General features: G+C 39.9%; 1 protein-coding gene across 1 annotated transcript in view; it reads right to left on the bottom strand.

The window, feature by feature from the left end:
- Positions 1-18,304, bottom strand: part of DIAPH2 (diaphanous related formin 2) — a 924,489-nt gene that overhangs the window by 536,252 nt on the left and 369,933 nt on the right. The window contains exons 18-19 of the mRNA XM_036270453.1: positions 5,171-5,272; positions 2,823-2,917 (exon numbers count right to left, since the gene is read on the bottom strand). Coding sequence (XP_036126346.1) covers positions 2,823-2,917; positions 5,171-5,272 — 197 coding nt within the window. The remainder of the gene's footprint in view (positions 1-2,822; positions 2,918-5,170; positions 5,273-18,304) is intronic.

The following is an 18,304-nucleotide window of genomic DNA, read 5'->3' as shown; positions in this document are numbered from 1 at the left end:
GACAGAGATAGAAACACTGATGTGAGAGAGAAACATCAATCAGCTGCCGCCTTCCTGCCTCCTTCCTCTCAGTCCATGGGACGACACTCAATCCACTGAGCCACACTGGCTGAAACCAGGTAATACATTTCTATATACACAAGTTAAAACCTTGTTGCATAGTAGAGAGACATTCATAGTGAGAACCTTTCTCTTCCTACATTCCCTAAAGAGTTAAAAATATGACTTAGAAAATAATAGTTTTTAATGTTACTGGGAAATAAAAACCACAGTAGCATCCTGCACATTTACATTATTTATTTGCCAAGGCATATAAAGGAAAAACTGCACAGTTTTAATGGGTAAAATAGATGACCCCATTAAAATTTCAAAATATGGTTCTATTTTACTCTAACTTGATTATACAGAAAAGACTAGAAAGCTTCAATTTTTGAATAGGAGTCGGAAATCTGTTTGCTTTCTGTAGTTTAAATTTCAACTGTCCAATTGAAAAAAAGAGAACTAAATCCCATTCAGGCTTAATGCTTTGCTCATTCTGACTATTGCACAAAGAATTGTGGGGCTGCCCGGCTGGTGTGGCTCAGTGGTTGAGCGTCGACCCATGCACCAAGAGGTCGCCGGTTCGATTCCCGGTCAGGGCACATGCCCAGGTTGTGGGCCCAATCCCCAGTGGGGGGCGTGCAGGAGGCGGCCAATCGATGTTCTCTTTCATCAAAGCTTCTATCTCTCCCTCCCTCTCCCTTCCTCTCTCTAAAATCAATAAAGGAAAAAAAGAAAAAGAATCATGGGACTAAAAGGGACAGGAGAAATTTGATCAACTCACCATTTCAACTCAGAGAACTATGGACTTGCTAGTTGCACAGAGAAAAACATTTTTCTAAAAACTTTACCACCAGGGGCTTTCTTATCAAAGTGTAACTCTTACTGAGATTAATTAAGTGTATCATGGTAATAAACACACTATATCAACTGATTAAACCTTGGGCCTAGAGAAAGTGAATATGTATATTTAAAAGATATACATGAGCCCTGGCCGGTGTGGCTCAGTGGTTGGAGCGCCAGCCCGCAGACCAATGAGTCTCAGGTTCAACTCCAGTCAAGGGCACGGACCTCGGTTGCAGTTCGCCCCCAGCCCTGGTCGGGTCGCGTGGGAAGCAACAAGTCGATGGGGCCCTATTACATCAATGTTTCTCTCTGCCTCTCTGCCTCTCCCTCCTTCCCACTCTATCTGATGATAAACAGGAAAATATCCTCAGGTGAGGAATATAAATAAATAAATAAACAAAGTAAAAATAAAAGATATGCATGAGGTGAACTGTAACGCAAACCTCCACTACAAAAATGAAAGAACCGTAGACAATAATATAAACAAAGCCCCTTTAAAATGGAGCCAGCGCAGCCATGCCAGAGACACTACCTTGCACATCTTATGCCTTAAGTCCTTGGGATGTTAAAACAGGGCGAAATAACCTTTGGACTTGGCCTAATCGACCTTGTGCCTTGCAAAAGACCTGTTTGCAAAGATAACGAGAAAGCAATTATTATGCCTACTGGGCTGATGACTACTGGACTGAAAATGTAAAGCACTGTTGAGAATTAACACCGCTGTTTGTTATGCTATCTGCACCAATAGCAATGCCTTCCTTCTACTAATGCAATTGTCCCCCTTCCCTTTCTCATAAATACCCATTGCCTTTGTCTCCGAACCAGAACACCACTTGGGCTTCTGCCTGAATCAGGGTTTCCAGAATAGCTGTTCTTGTTGATCTCAAATAAACACTTGTTTGCCTCTCACTCTGAAAGGTCTTGTTACTTGTAGGTTAACAGAACTTCCACATAGACACAGAGGGGCAAATGACAAATGCTGGCTCTCTGAGATTTCGACACAGTCTGAAGAAGATATGGCAAAATTATTACAGCATTAAACTACTCGGTCGTCTTAAAATCAAAGCAAACGGCATGGCTCAAAAACAAACAACAACCGAAAACTACAATGACTGCCTTTCTGGGAAAAATCTCTGCAGTGTTTCCGCCTAGAAATTAAACCAGACAGGGGCAGACATACCAAGCATTCTAATATGTTGGATCTTGTATAGTGCTTTATTCTAGAAAGCACCTTTGGGGTTTAATCATCACAGTGGCCCTGTGATCTCAGATGAGGACGCAGAGTATCACAAGCCGAAATAGTTTGTCCATAGGAGGCAGAATAGAATAGACCAGAAAGAGCAATAGTTTTTGAGCACGACAGACTTTGTTCTGAAGCCCAGCTTGGCTACACTGCCCCCTACAGCTATATGACACGGGCAACCTCTCTAAGCCTCAGTTTCCTGATTTGTAAAATGAGGGTATTGGTACTGACCTCATAGGATTGTTGTGGGACTCAATGAGATGAAATATATCTTGTGCGTGGACAATCCCCAGCACATGTTAAGTGCCTAACAGAGGAGAACTTGACCATTTATCCATTGATCACGAGCAAGCGATTTAACCTGTTGCCTCTCCTCTTTTATAGCCATAATAACAATATCTACTTTACAGAGCCACGGTGATGATGAAATACATGCAGTTTTCTGCACAGTGAATAAGAGAGCAGGATATGCCTACATATGCAGAAACTTAAATTTAAAAAAACAGACATATCTAGTACACGGCAGAAACGGAAACGGAACCTAGGTCTATGTTGAATCCTCTATCAGCACAGGGACATACTCCTGATTCCATTCTCCAAACACAGAAGAACATTTTCTCGCAACTCCAGTCAGAAGACAGCAACCTAGGAACACCTGTGAAAATGAATTTTAAACAGAAAATATGCAAGTTACCTGAATTAAGGCCTCACTCAACATGTCTTCATTGACCTCCAAAATACTGTTTTTGATATCTTCATATGGCATACGATATGATCCTAGGAAGATAGCTAAAATAAAAAGTGATTTTATTAAAAATGGAAGAGCGCCCAAATTTTAAATTAACATCCTAATAAATACCTGATTCTCATTTCACAGGCTCAAAATATGAAACTTCAGTCACTAATATTAATTTACAGAGTTATGAACAAGCAAAAGGACTTCTCATTTGATCACCACTCAACTAGGGGAAATGGCCTATTATCACAGGCTCTAAAGTTTACAGCTATCACATATTTATACACAAAATAAAACTCTCACTAATAGTATTGACAACTACATGTTTATGCCTTTTAGATTGAGCTGCTACAAAATGACCCATGAAAAGTTAGAGATTTGATTTCAAGCGGGCCTTCTAATTCAAAGTAGAATTCGGTGTGGACACTGTCAGGTGCATCCAAGACAGTACTGCTCAAGAACGACAATAAAGTCACCGAATACAAGAAAAGCATGTCAATGTGCTTTGCAGTTCTCCCATATAGGAATGCTCTCCCCATTCCTGCTGACACTCATGTGGTGCACGATTTCCTTTGTCAATGTCTTCTTAACTAAATACATATTCTGGCCTGGCCGGTGGGGCTCAGTGGTTGAGCGTCGACCCATGCATCAAGAGGTCCCGGTTCGATTCCCGGTCAGGGCACATGCCCAGGTTGTGGGCCTGATTCCCAGTGGGGGGCATGCAGGAGGCGGCCAATCGATGTTCTCTCTCATTGATGTTTCTATCTCTCTCCTTTTCTCCTTTCCTAAATTATCTAAAAAATCGATAAAGGGAAAAAAAATACATATTCTGTCATATCGAAATAATTCAATAAATTATATCCAGAAAGCTTATATTCACTCAAAACATATTTTTCTTTTCTTTTTATTAAATTTTTGTATTTTTGTTAATCCTCACTGAAGGATATGTTTTCCATTGATTTTTTAGAGAGAGAGAGGGAGATAGAGAAACAGAGGCAGAGAGGGTGAGAGAGAGAGAAACATTGAGGTGAGAGAGACACATTGATTGCCTACCTCAGGCACCCACCCCGACCAGGGCCAAGGAGTGAACCTGCCACCCAGGTACGTGCCCTTGACCAGAATTGAACCCGAGATCCTTGGTCTGAGGGCCGATGCTTTAACCACTGAGCCATACTGGCCAGGGCTCAGAACCTATTTTTCAATAATACATTTCACTTTAGCCTCCACTAAAGATACCTTTTAAAGAACACTTGTGTGTTCTTATCATCAGAACAGGAATATATTCCTAAGAACTTTTTTCATGTAAAGATCCGTTTGACTTCACTGTCACTTACAAAAGACAAAAACAAACCCTTACTGTCTAAGCACATGATTACCTAGACACTAAATGAGAATGCTGTAATCAAAATTAATAATGTTGACAGATCTCAACTGGCAATTAAGACCATACTGTGTTTTAAAAAAAAATACTGAACACCCACTTTATAAAGACTATGTACTGTCAGTCAGATAAGCAACGCACACATTCACAACAGCTATTAGAACACTGCTTTTCTGACAGCCACCTTCCGACTGACAGGAGAATGATGAGCTGTTTATTTTCATCCGATTCCCTATAGCACGTTCTTTAACAAAATAAACTCCTATGGTATCTCTGTGCTTAATTAGAAATGCTTGATGTGTCGAAATTTCTCATGCGTAGTGTTTCAGTGTCCTCGGAATATAAACACAGCCTTCGGTGGCGACAAAAGAACGCTGAATTCAATGCACAGGGGAGAATTTGTCAAAGTAAAATATTTAAGCCTACTTAAATGAAGATGGGTTGAACTGTCTGGCTGCTTTAGAGGAAGTATATTTAAGGGCTGACTGGTCTGTTAAAGGTTTTCAGGTTTAGTAACCAGTTGTAAGGTGCAGTGAGTGGTTAACCACTGAAGCAGCTCCCACACAATTACTTCGAATGTAAATGAACGGCAGAGAAGGATTTGCCCAATGTGACTAGGCTGAAGGAACACAAATAATACTCTTTTCAACTCTGCCGTACGTCTCCCTATGTCTTCTGACAACGCCTAATTATTGGTCCCTCCCAAAGGTCTATTATTCATCAATTTCATCCAGCCGGAGGAAGGCTCAATGAGGATGGCCTCCTTTGTGGCTGAATGACAAAAAGGCAAACCCAAGCAGGTTTACACAGAATTTTTGTTTCCAGCAGGTGCTAAAAATACCTGTGAAAGGAGTTCCAACTTTGTTTGAATACATTCATCAGCCACCCTCTCACCACCAACCCCTATGCAGGAAATTGCACGTACACAGATTCTGGGCCGTTTTGGGATCCAAAACTCTCAACTCTTTCACTTTCTTCTTTGTGGGCTGGGACTTCTTCGCCTCTAAAGTGTCTGCATTCTTTTGAGCTGAAAGAAAAATGTTGATTCATAAACAATAATGGCGCTAATCCAAATGCACAGACGAACATTAGTAAGGCATATTAACTACATTAATAAAGCTCATGCCCAAATCAATAAATGTGTTTATTTCATTAGTTCGAGGAAGAGGATAAACATAAAAATATAGACCTGTTTAGAGGTTTCCCTACAAATTAAATATCAGCACTTAAGCAGAAAAGATAAGCTAAATAGAACCAAAAATCAATTGCTGCTTCTTAACATTAATTACTCTTTACCAGGTACCTACAAGCAGCACTGCAATTAAATATATAGTAAAATCTCCCTAATTTGGACTAATTGAGGAAAAAGACATGCATTTATCCTAACTTAGATTAAAATTCCGGCAAGTCTTTAATTCAGTGGAATTGCTTTGAAGTACCTAAGGTAACTTAAACTGCTGAACAGGTTGCCATATAAAAATTCCTGCTGAGACTGCTTTGAAGAATAGATATGAACCTTTTGCTGCACCACAGTAGCACCCATTTGCATACACATAATTAACAAACCTCAGAGACAAGGTCTTTTGAGTAGGTTAGCTTGGTCTCCCTCACCATTTTTTTTTTCAGTACTATTTCCTTTCTTAGAACAAAAGACATCTTTATGCTGTATTCAAAAGCAATCCTGTAGTTCAAAACAATTAAAATGACCTGAAACTGTGAAGAGTGGCAGTTCCAAGGGGTGGCTTTAGCTTCCCATTATCTCCATCAGCTCTCACCCATATACGCCATCCCCAAAACCAAAGGCTAAAACAACCTGGCTGCCTGCTATGAAAATGAAGCTTTGGACCACATCCCTAGCCCTCCTATCCAGAAATATTGCAGCTAGCATTGGGCTCATGTGTTACCCGTTTCCTTCTTCCAATATAAAAATAAGGTTGGAGGTCATGAGACCGTATGAAAATAGGAGTAAAGCCAACATTTTTTTCGACCAAAAATATATTCTTGCCCCTCAACTCATGCCCCTAAGCTTCATCACTGAATCATATGGCCATAATCCTGCTCTTTGTTTTTATGACTTTAAATTTTGAGGCAATAATTATTTTTAGTATTTTACTTGATCTAATCTTTGTTAAGGACATCACAAAGAAGTGGCTGATTTTCATTAGAGGAAAATCAACACAACCACAGTATATTTTTGCTAAGCTATGTGTTCAAAGACATTAGCATCTGGAAAACTTTCTAGACATGTCATAGAAGGCATCAAAATACAGCAAGTCCATAAGATCACCTTTGTTTTAATGGTGCAAATTTATAAAAATTAAGTAAACTTTCTATAAAACAACAGATAAAATAAATTATCTGAGTAACTAAAGTCCTAAGAGTTAGTTCTAAGTTTTATCAGTATCACCAACCTAAAATGATGCAGTCTAGGCAGATTAGATAGTAATTACACTTAAAAATCATAATCTTTTCAGAGATGACAAGTAGTTGGCCATGTTTACTCAACATAATAGTTATTGCTAGTACTGGAAGAAAAATGACTTTTAATGTATGTCCTTTAAAATCATCACATATGTTCCTCAAAGGATCTAAGAGCACAGTGTCTTTCCTAGTCAGCATTTTAATTTATTCTAATTTTCCAGCACACCCAGCTAAGACAACTCTATATAAAGAAATGACAATTCAATAGTCATTCACTTCGACAATACATATAAATATATACACGCATACACACACACACACACACACACACACACATATTCAAATTTTGTTTCTAGCAGGTGCTAGAAATACCAGTGAAAGGAGTTACAACTTTGAATATATTCAACAGCCACCCTCTCACCACCAACCCCTATGCAGGAAATTGCACGTACACAGAATCTGGTCCATTTTATTATATATATATATATCTAATATATGTATATATATCTGAATCATATTGAAATTACTTCTAGAATCATTCAGTAATTTTAACCCAAAGTAATAGTCAAGAAAACTGCCCTAATCTCTCGATATGTCTTAAACCCTTTTATAGGAAACTGGTTAACCAAGTATACATAGGATAAAAATGCTGTAGTATGAAGGATACATTAAGATTATTCTGCAAACAGCCTCCTGACTAACCCAGACATACATAATGCTCATTTTTGTATGCCTTATTTTTGCATTTTTTTCCATTAAAATATACTTCAACCTCTCTCTTCTTTAAATGAACAAGTTATTTAAAATTAAGATTAGATGTCTCAAATATCTCAAGTTCACAGTTTTGGGTTGTTTTTTTTTTTTGAATCATAATATATTTTTCTTATATTATGTATGCAACTTGGCTTTATCCTGGGTTCAAGAAATGGTAAGAATTCCAGGAGTGGGCAATGCTGTTCTGAGAATTACTACAGAAAAGCTAGTTTAAAACAGTCCGTTAGCCCAGCCGGTGTGGCTCAGTGGCTGAGCGTCGACCCCTGCACCAAGAGGTCGCTGGTTCGATTCCCAGTCAGGGCACATGCCCAGGTTGTGGGCCTGATCCCCAGCGGGGGGCATGCAGGAGGCAGCCAGTCAATGTTCTTTCTCATCGATGTTTATCTCTCTCCCTTCTTGTCTCTCTAAAATAAATCAATGAATAAAAAAAATTAGCAATACCACATGACCCAGCCATCCTACTTCTGGGTACATATCCAAAAGAAGTAAAATCAGCATCTCAAAGAGATATCTGCACTCCCGTGTACACTGCACCATTATTCACAATATCCAAGATATGGAAACAACCTAAATGTCCATTAAGAAGTGAATGAATAAAGAAAATGTCACACACACTCACACACACACACAGTGTAATATTATTCAGCCTTTTAAAAGAAGAAAATACCACCATATGCAACAACATGGATGAACCTGGAGTACATGATGCTAAATGTACTAAATGAATTACAGAAGGATAAATGCTGACATAAGAAATGCTAATATAGTACTTCTATAAGTAATCGGAAAGCTTTATGTTTATGCTATAGATTACTTATATAAATTATCTAAAATGTCAAACTCATAGAAACAAAGAGTAGAATGGTGGTTGCCAGGGGTTGAAGGATGGGAGGAATAGGGAGTTGATGTTCAAATGGAATAAAGTTTCAGTTATACAAGATGAGTAAGTTCTAGACATCTGCAGTGCCACATTGTGCCTACAGTTAACAATAATGTCCTGTACATTTAAAAATGTGTTAAGAGGGGCCCTGGCAGGTTTGCCTCAGTGGTTAGAGCATCAGCCTGTGGATCAGAGAGTCATGGGTTTGATTTCGGTCAAGGGCACATATCTCAGTTGCAGTTTGTCCCCGCAAGGCCGTGTGGAAGGCAACCAATCGATGTGTCTCTCTCACACTGGTGTTTCTCTCTCTCTCTCTCCCCGTCCGACTCTGTCTGAAAATAAAAAAATTTTAAAAGAAGGAAAATATATCTTCGGGTGAGGATTAAAAATAAAATGTGTTAAGAGGGTATATTTGTTGTTAAATGTGCTTATCACAATAAAATATAAATTAATTTTAAAACATAAAATAAGCCCGGCTGGTGTGGCTCAGTGGTTGAGCATCAACCTGTGCACCAAGAGGTCGCAGGTTCAATTCCTGGTCAGGACACATGCCCAGGTTGTGGGCCCGATCCCCAGTGGGGGGCATGCAGGAGGCAGCCAATTGATGTTCTTTCTCATCTATGTTTCTATCTCTCTCTCTCTCTCCCCCTTCCTCTTTCTCTAAAAGATCAATAAAGAATAAAATTTTAAAATAAACAAATAAAACGTAAAATAAATATATAAAGATTCTGCAATTATTTGAAATTACTTTGATGGGACTGAAGAGATTTTGAGTCTCAATACAAAAACGTCAAGAACTGCCCTGGCCAGTTTGGCTCAGTATTAGAGCATCGGCCCACGGACCAGAGACACCCAGGTTCGGTTCCGCTAAGAGCGCGCACCTCGGTTGCAGTTTGTCCCCAGCCCCAGTTGGGGTAGTGTGGGTGGTGGCCAGTCGATGTGTCTCTTTCACATCAATGTTTCTCTCTCTCTCTTCTTCCCTCTCTCCTTTTAGCTCTATCTGAAGATAAATGCAAAAATGTCCTCAGGTGAGGATTAAAAAAAAAAAAACTTCACGAAAGTATTTTGTCATCAATGGCCCTATGGTCCTCAGGCTCCAAATGAGGCCTCCAGTCAAATGCGACCTCTCTCTAAGCAGATGTAAAACCATACAGCCACGAGGTTTGAATCCAATGGATTGAACTGAATGCATGTATTGGCACTATTAATTGAACAAATAATAATGAAACATTATAAAATACTGTCTGTAAGAAGATAATAATGCAATAATAAAGACATATGTATTATTATTAAAGATACGCTAACACCAAGACACTAATTATCTAAGATAAAATGCCCAATGAGTATTCTTATATTTCCTTTAATACAAGGATTTTTACACGCAACCGTAGTATAAATTTATTCCTTTACAACTGAGGGACGCTTATCAGCATAAACAAAGTAAACATGGTTACATTCTTTCCCCAATCTAATTTAGGCAATGTTCAGAAATCTCCTATTAATTTCTGCTATCCCAGTGGATATACAGAACATGTGACAAAACGTGTCATTTGTAGCAAATATTAAGATATTATAAATGGGCAATACTGAATGATTTACATAGTGATAACTAACCATAAATCATAATAAAATTTTTATAATTATTTTAATTTATTTCAAAATTCCAGTGAGAAAAATTGATTCCTAAAGTCAGTATCAATACGATGAAGTCATTAATTTATTCATTCATTCATCCAGCAAATACTTGTTGATTACCTACACAATATGTTAGCCTAAACTGAGTGTACAAATGGTACACAAGACTGAAATGTCTCCTCATACTTGTTAATACATGGTTATATGTAAACTACTAATTATGGAAGTATCTCCAAAAGATAACTAACATTTGTAATTTTCTTATCAATAACAATATTGCTTAAATGAATATATGCATATCACTAAGCAAATTTCTTTTTTTTTTAATCCTCACACAAGGACACTTTTGCATTTATCCTCAGATAGAACAGGAGGGAGAGAGGGAAGGAGAGAGAGAGAAAAATAGATGTGAGAGATACACATCTATTTGGCAGCCACCCACACAACCCCACCGGGGCCAGGGACAAACTGAAACCGAGGTACGTGCCCTTAGCGGGAACCGAACCAGGGACTCTCTGGTTTGCGGGCCAACGCTCCAACCGCTGAGCCAAACCAGCCAGGGCTCCTCATGTTTTTAAATTTTTTTTTTTTTTTTTTTTTTTCTTTATTGATTTTTTAGAGAAAGGAAGGGGGAGAGAGAGAGAGAGATAGAAACATCGATGAGAGAGAACATCGATTGGCCGCTTCCTGCATGCCCCCCACTGGGGATCTGGCCCACAACCTGGGCATGTGCCCTGACCGGGAATCGAACTGGCGACCTCTTAGTGCGTGGGTTGACACTCAACCACTGAGCCACACCGGCCGGGCTCCTCATGTTTTTAATAGCTACACTTCCACATTAGAGAATATTGTATCTTTGAATGAGCATCAACTGATGTGTTACATGATATTATGAAGAATATGTAGAGCCCTGGTCGGTTTGGCTCAGCGGTTAGAGCGTCAGCCTGCGGTCCGGAGAGACCCGGTTCGGTTCCCGCTAAGGGCACGTACTTCGGTTGCAGTTTGTCCCCGGCCCTGGTTGGTCGTGCGGGTGGCAGCCACTCGATGTGTCCCTTCACATCGATGTTTCTCTCTCTCTCCCTCCCACTCTATCTGTACAAAAAATGGAAAAATATCCTCGGGTGAGGATAAAAAAAGAAAAGAATATGTGGAAAAGCAAAGTTATGATACTTCCTATTAAGTGTACTGTATACAAAGCCAGGGAAAAGAATGCTAATAGTAGTGTCAAAAACCACACTAAAAATATATGTAACTTCATGTACACACATGTATATATAAAATCAACAAGTAAATGCCTGACTGTTGTTTTAGATCTATCATATAAATATAGGAATTGTGATCTCCCTGAATAAATACATATTTTATCTATATGTATACAATTCCAGAAGTTATTCTAACTATATTCTATATTCTAATATTTTTTTCCTGTACTAGTTGAAATAGTTGTTATTTTAACTTCAATTAATAAATGTTAAAATAAGTGCAAGTATGAAAACAGCTGGCAGGGGAAATCTATAATTTCTATGTATAATAGCTACAATGATTTTTTAAATGTTATTGTTATTTGTCACTCTTTTTAGAAAAATCACCTTTAGAACTTCCGGTCAAGATGGCGACGTAGGGAAACGCAGTATCGCGTTCTCCCACAACCACATCCAAGTTACAACAAAACTACAGAACAACCATCATCCAAAACCGCCTGAAATCAAGCTGAATGGAAGTCCTACAACTACGGAATTTTAAAAAAAGGCAGCTACATCCAGACTGGTAGGAGGGGCGGCGGCGCGAGGGGTGGCGGCAGCCGCACGGCGGCGGTGCGACGTGCTGGTCCCACACCCAAGTGTGGCGGATAAAAATCAGGAGGCTCCCGAGGCTGGGAAGGTCCTTCCTGAGGACTGAGGGGTCCCCGTCCCACACCAGGTGCCCCGCTCAGGTTTCCAGTACCAGGAAGAGAAGTCCCCATAACTTCTAGCTGGAAAAACCAGCAGAAACTGAGGCTCAGGGAAGCTGACCTGGCTGGAGCCACAGGCAGCTCCCTAAAGGGCCCGCGCACAGACTGGTCGGACTCTCTCCCTCTAAGCTCGGAGGGGAGGCAGCTCCAGGGGCACCAGAGAAATACAGGGAGGAACTGAGCTGTTTGGCACTGGAGCGAGGGCTGGAGAGGGGGCTTTCTCGGGGACAAACGTGCTGTCAGAGGCCTTTGTTCCTTTGGTGAGCCCTTCCCTGGAGCGGCAGACAGTCGCCATATCTGGGACTCCAGCAACCTGGCTCACACTGGTAGCCCCGCCCTGCTGACTCCCTGAGGCCCCGCCCCACCCAACTTTCAGGCCCACCCAAGCTGTTGCTACTTGCTTAACCATAGGATTGGCCTGTCTTGGATCCTGCTTCAGGTTTTTCCTAAATTCTTTCAAACGAGCAGCATCGGGTCTCAGCGAGCCCCATACCTCTCATTAAGTAATACACAGAAACAAACACAGGGAGGCAGCAAAATGAGGAGACAAAGAAACAGGTCCCAAATGAAAGAACAGAACAAAACCCCAAGAAAAGAACTAAGCGAAATGGAGATAAGCAACCTAACAGATGCTGAGTTCAAAATACTGCTTATAAGGATGCTCAATGAACTCAGTGAGGGCCTCAAGAGCATAAAAAAGTACCAGTCAGAAACGATCGCTGCACAGTTAGAAACGAAGGAGGCTTTAACTGAAATAAAGAATAATTTACATAGCTTCAATAATAGAGTACGTAAATCCAAGGAGCAAACCATCGATTTGGAATATAAGGAAGCAAAAAACGCCCAACCAGAACAGCAAAAAGAAAAAAGAATCCAAAAAAATGAGGATAGTGTAAGGAGCCTCTGGGACAACTTCAAGCGTGCCAACATTCGCATCTTGGGGGTGCCGGAAGGAGAAGAGAGAGAACAAGAAATCGAAAACCTGTTTGAAACAATCATGGCAGAAAACTTTCCTAACTTGGTGAAGGAAACAGACATACAAGTCCAGGAAGCACAGAGAGTCCCAAACAAGATGAACCCCAAGAGGCCCACACCAAGACACATCATCATCAAAATGCAAAAGGTTCAAGACAAAGAGAGAATCCTAAAAGCAGCAAGAGAAAGGCAGCTAGTTACCTACAAGGGAGTTCCCATTAGGCTGTCAGCTGATTTCTCAAAAGAAACTTTGCAGGCCAGAAGGGAGTGGCAAGAAATATTCAGAGTGATGAAAACCAAGAACCTACAACCAAAATTACTCTATCCTGCAAAGCTGTCATTTAGAATCGATGGACATATAAAAACTTTCCCAGACAAGAAAAAATTAAAGGAGTTCATCACTACCAAACCGTTATTATATGAAATGATGAAGGGTCTTTTTAAAGAAAAAGATAAAATGTAGGAACAAACAAAATGGCAAGAATACATATCTATCAACAATGGAATCTACAAACAAAATGAACAGGAAGAACAGGAACATTCTCATAGATACAGAGAATATTTTGTTGGTTGCCAGTTGGGAAAGGGGTTGGGGGAATGGATGAAAAAGGTGAAGGGATTAAGAAGCACAAATTCATTGCTAGACTGACAAACCTCAAAGGGAAAGGGGTTGGGGGGGTGGGAAGAAATAAACCAAAGAACTTATATGCATAACCAATGGACACGGACAATAGTATGGGAAAAGGTGGGAGGGGGGCGGGAGTGGGGAGGAGGGGGTCAATGGGGTAAAAATGTGGAACATCTGTAATACATTTTACATCCAACAATAAAGATGTGGGGAAAAAAAAAAAAAAAAAAAAAAAAAAAAAAAAAAAGAAAAATCACCTTTACCCTCGCATTTCTGAAAATATCATACAAACCACTGAAAATGGGCAAAAGATTATATATGCATGTATGTATACACATACATACAAATACACAGTTAAATGTGTATGTATAATACACATATATAAGAAACACACACAAGAGGAGAGTAAAACAATAATAACTACAACAATAATAATAGCAGTAGTACTATTAGTAGTAGTAACCACAACCACAATCATCACAACATCACCAAAACATCTGCTCTGTGCCTGGCACTAATTTAACTGTATATCATCTTATAGAGTAGGTATTACCATTGTCATTTCACAAAGGCGAAAACTAAAGAACAGGAAAATCGACTCATTTGTCCGAGATCATATAGCAAGTAACAAAATATGGTCAACTTCATCAGTAATCAGGGAAATGCAAATGAAAACAACAAATGAAATACTATTTCACAGACATCACAGTGAAAATAACAAAAATATTTCATAATACCATGTATGGATGAGGAGGCAGAGAAGAATTTGATTGTGCCAACAGTGACAGTAAAAATTAGGACAACAACCTTAAACTACACATTTATGAATGTCTAGTATATTTAAGGTGTGTTGTCCATAATTATAACCCAATCCTTCCACTTGTAGGCCAAAAAGGTCAAGGAGACAAGACATTCACTATAGCAATGTTTATAACAGTAAAAAAAATGGAAAACAGCCCACATGTCAGGGGTTCTGAAATGGGTAAATAAATTGTGGAATATTAATATAATGAAATACAACCAAGCATTTACAGTGACTATACTACAGATAAATATTTCAGCAAAAATAGCCCTGGCCGGTTTGGCTCAGCGGTTAGAGCGTCGGCCTGCGGTCCTGAGAGACCCGGGTTCGGTTCCCGCTAAGGGCATGTACCTCGGTTGCAGTTTGTCCCTGGCCCTGGTTGGTCGTGCGGGTGGCAGCCACTCGATGTGTTCCTTTCACGTCGATGTTTCTCTCTCTCTCTCTGTTCCTCTCTCTCCCTCCCACTCTACCTGAACAAAAAAAATGGAAAAATGTCCTCAGGTGAGGATAAAAAAAAAATATTTCAGCAAAAATAGATCCCAAATACAAATCTTAGAAAAATAAAAGTGGTGAAAAATGGTGCATGCAATATAATAGCAGTCATCTAAATAAAGATAAAACACAGACTAACCTAATGTACTATACTGCTTATAGTGAGTGTACACACACAGACACACACACACACACAACAAAATTATAAAAACATGGAAGAGATACTCAGCAGAATATTGACAGTGCTTGTCTTGGGGACGCAAATACCGGAATAAGTGGAGCCCTGGAAACTTCCACTTAATCTCTAATGATTTATTTCTTTAAAAGTAAAGACCTGTAGTACGTATGACAAAATACTACTAATTGTTCACTCAAGTAGGCTGCTCTATGGGTGTTTGCCATACGAGCCTTTGCAAATATCCATTTTGTTCAACATAAAAATAAAAAGGATATGACTACATTACATAAATAGACCCATCCCTTTTTACGGTGTATAAACTGTTAGCTTTGGCAATCCCCACGACCAAGTGTAGATAGCAACAAGAAACGATAGTGGAGAGAATTAAAAAAAAATAGGTAAAGATTAGTCAGCTTGGTAAGCAAGCACAATTTTCTTTGCAAGTGTTTTTTTTAATCCACTGCATGAGGAGTAACGCCATTTGTTTACCAAACCTTGGGAGGAAAAGCTGATGCGACACGGAGCAGGAGACTGGGTTTCGGTCTCCTTTTTCATGCTGCACAGTGCAGCTGTGAACGTTCCCTCTCTGTGTCGCCTACAGCTGTGCACTAACTAAGGCGTCCCACGGAAAGGTAGATTTCATTCTGACACCTGCATGGTACCCGAAGCCATAGGAGCGGCATTAGCAGGAGTGTTCCCGAAGTTTAGAGCGCATTAAACAAGAGTAATGGTTCTAATGGTGGGAATCACACACACACATACTTTGTAATGATTTCCTAATTAAGGAACAAATCTTACTGGTTGTAGTTTAGACAAGAACCCTCCCAAATCAGGCAGCACATGTTACTGCAAATTAACATCTGCATAACTAATATACTTGTACACCTGTTCATTAAGCCAATTACTGAACACGCTAAATGTCACCAGAACACTATGTTTAACAACGTGCGATAGCTAATGTTGTATATTTTCGATTGGGCCTCAATAGCTCGCCAGGTAATGTATATTTTGGGAAGGACAAATAGAGTTGGCTTCGAGTTTTAGGGAGAATTTCTCTGGTTTTGAAGTGATGATTTAAATACCAAAACTGAAGTATAGTTCTAACCTCCACCTAAGCGGTTGATAAATGGGGATGCGGTGTTCCTCCTGTTAATGCTGAAGCTATGTGGAGCACCTCATTCAAGGGACAGTTAGTCCCTTTCCTGGCAGGTGGGCTCTGGCTCTGTAATGTTTTTCTGGCCATCTCACGCACTTGGGGAACCTCCCATTATGTTAAATTTCCTAATTCATGTCACAAATCAGCAAGTCTAGCAATAAACCCCAAGGGCTGTGTGAGTCAAAGAGGCGTCCTAAGGAAAACATAACAGGAATCAGAATGCTGAGGCCCAGTGCCACGTGGACAGTCATAACTGCCAGGCTCTTCTTTTTTTTTTTTTTCTTTAATCCTCACCTGAGGACATTTTTCCTTTTTTTTTTTTTTTTGTTCAGATAGAGTGGAAGGGAAAGAGAGGAAGAGAGAGAGAAACATTGATGTGAAAGGGACACATTGAGTGGCTGCCACCCGCACGACCCAACCAGGGCCGGGGACAAACTGCAACGGAGGTACGTGCCCTTAGCGGGAACCGAACCCGGGTCTCTCGGGACTGCAGGCTGATGCTCTAAGCGCTGAGCCAAACCGGTCAGGGCCAGGCTCTTCTTTTTTAATGTGGTCCATTTCAGACTGGTACAATTCTGCACACAATTCAGTTTAACCTTGTTTAGCGAGACTGAATACAGTAACACCCCAAAATATTTGTAGCCAGGGTCTCAACTTGACAAGGTAGGATTTTTCAGTCTGGGTTACAGATGTACCTTAGCATGTCTAGAATAAATTCAGTGTTGTAGATCTCACCAAAGATTTTCTCAAATGAAAGACCACTGGGAAACTATGTCTCCTAAAAGCAACTTCTCATTTTCTGGATATTTCCACATGATTGTCTAATAAGGGTCTCAGATTTTGCACATCCCAAACCAAACTCCTTATCTTATTCCCAAACCTGCTTTTTTTAGTCTTCTCCTTCTCAAGAAATGACAACTCAATCTTAATTGTTCAAGCAAAAAAAATAAATAAAAGAAGAGTCAACATTTACTCTTCTCTCTCACACCATATCCCACTCTTTGGCAAATCCAATATTTTATCACTTCTCATCACCTCCCCTCCTACCTAAAGAGTTCAAACCACCGTGACTTGTAGCCTATGTTACTACAGTAGACTAATGAGTAGTCGCCATTCTGCCTTTGCTCTTCTTCCCTCTAGCCTGTCAATTAACGAATTAATGTCTGTCCTCTGTTCAAAACCCTCCAATGGCTTCCAGTCTTGTTCAGAGAAAGAACCGAAGTCTTTACAATGGCCCAGAATGTCCTCTTTTATAGTTTATGGAGTCTCCGTAGCTCCTCTGACTCATTTCCTACCTCTTTCCTTTCATTCACTCTATTCCAGCCTCCCGTGCTGCCTTGCTGTTTGCAAACATACCAGAGCATCTCTCACAGCGGGGCGTTCGCCCTGGACGGTATATCGCCCCAGGATCTTCCCTCACTTCTTTCAGATCTTGGTCGAATTTCAATTCCTCATAGAGACCTTTCCTGACAATGTTCAAACTGCAACTCCTCCCTCTTGGCACCCCTTTTTCCTTTTACGGCCTTCATTTTTCTCCATCGCAATGATCACCATCTGACAGAACACATGTCTTATTTGCTTAACGTCTCTGCCTTCCACTTTGATGTACACTCTGTTAAAAAGAGGGATCTGTGACGGTTTGGTTCATTGTTACATACCAGCACCTAGAATTGTGCCTGGAAAAAAAACAGGCACTCTGATTATTTTGGCATTTATCCTACATACATATTCTCATTTCTGCACAGTGACTGATGTATAAGGTTATACATTCCAGTATTATATTAATCACAAAGGATTATAAATGTTCATCAACTGGAAGTGTAATAAATCGTGGCATAATGGACATTGTTTATAAGAGCAAAAGATTTGAAATGACCCACAAGCTCATCATTAGAAGACTGGTTGATTACACTAAAGTATGCCCACTCAATGGATTACTCAACTGTTCAAGGAAGCTCTTTATGTAATGATACAGAGTGATCATCAATAAATATAGTTAAACGAAGCAAAGAAGGTATATAAGACTGTGCTGTACATATCATTTATGGGAAAAAAAGAGGGGAGGATATTTATTTTTATGTATTTGCTGGTATATGCACAAAATGTTTCTGGGAAGATTTACAGGAAATGTATTACATGAGTGAATTCTAGTGAGGGAACTGAGTAA

The sequence above is a fragment of the Molossus molossus genome, unplaced genomic scaffold (assembly GCF_014108415.1).
Source record: "Molossus molossus isolate mMolMol1 unplaced genomic scaffold, mMolMol1.p scaffold_m16_p_2, whole genome shotgun sequence".
NCBI classification, from domain to species: Eukaryota; Metazoa; Chordata; class Mammalia; order Chiroptera; family Molossidae; genus Molossus; species Molossus molossus.
The sequence above is the reverse complement of the archived record's forward strand: the minus strand, read 5'-3'. Positions and strand labels throughout refer to the sequence as shown.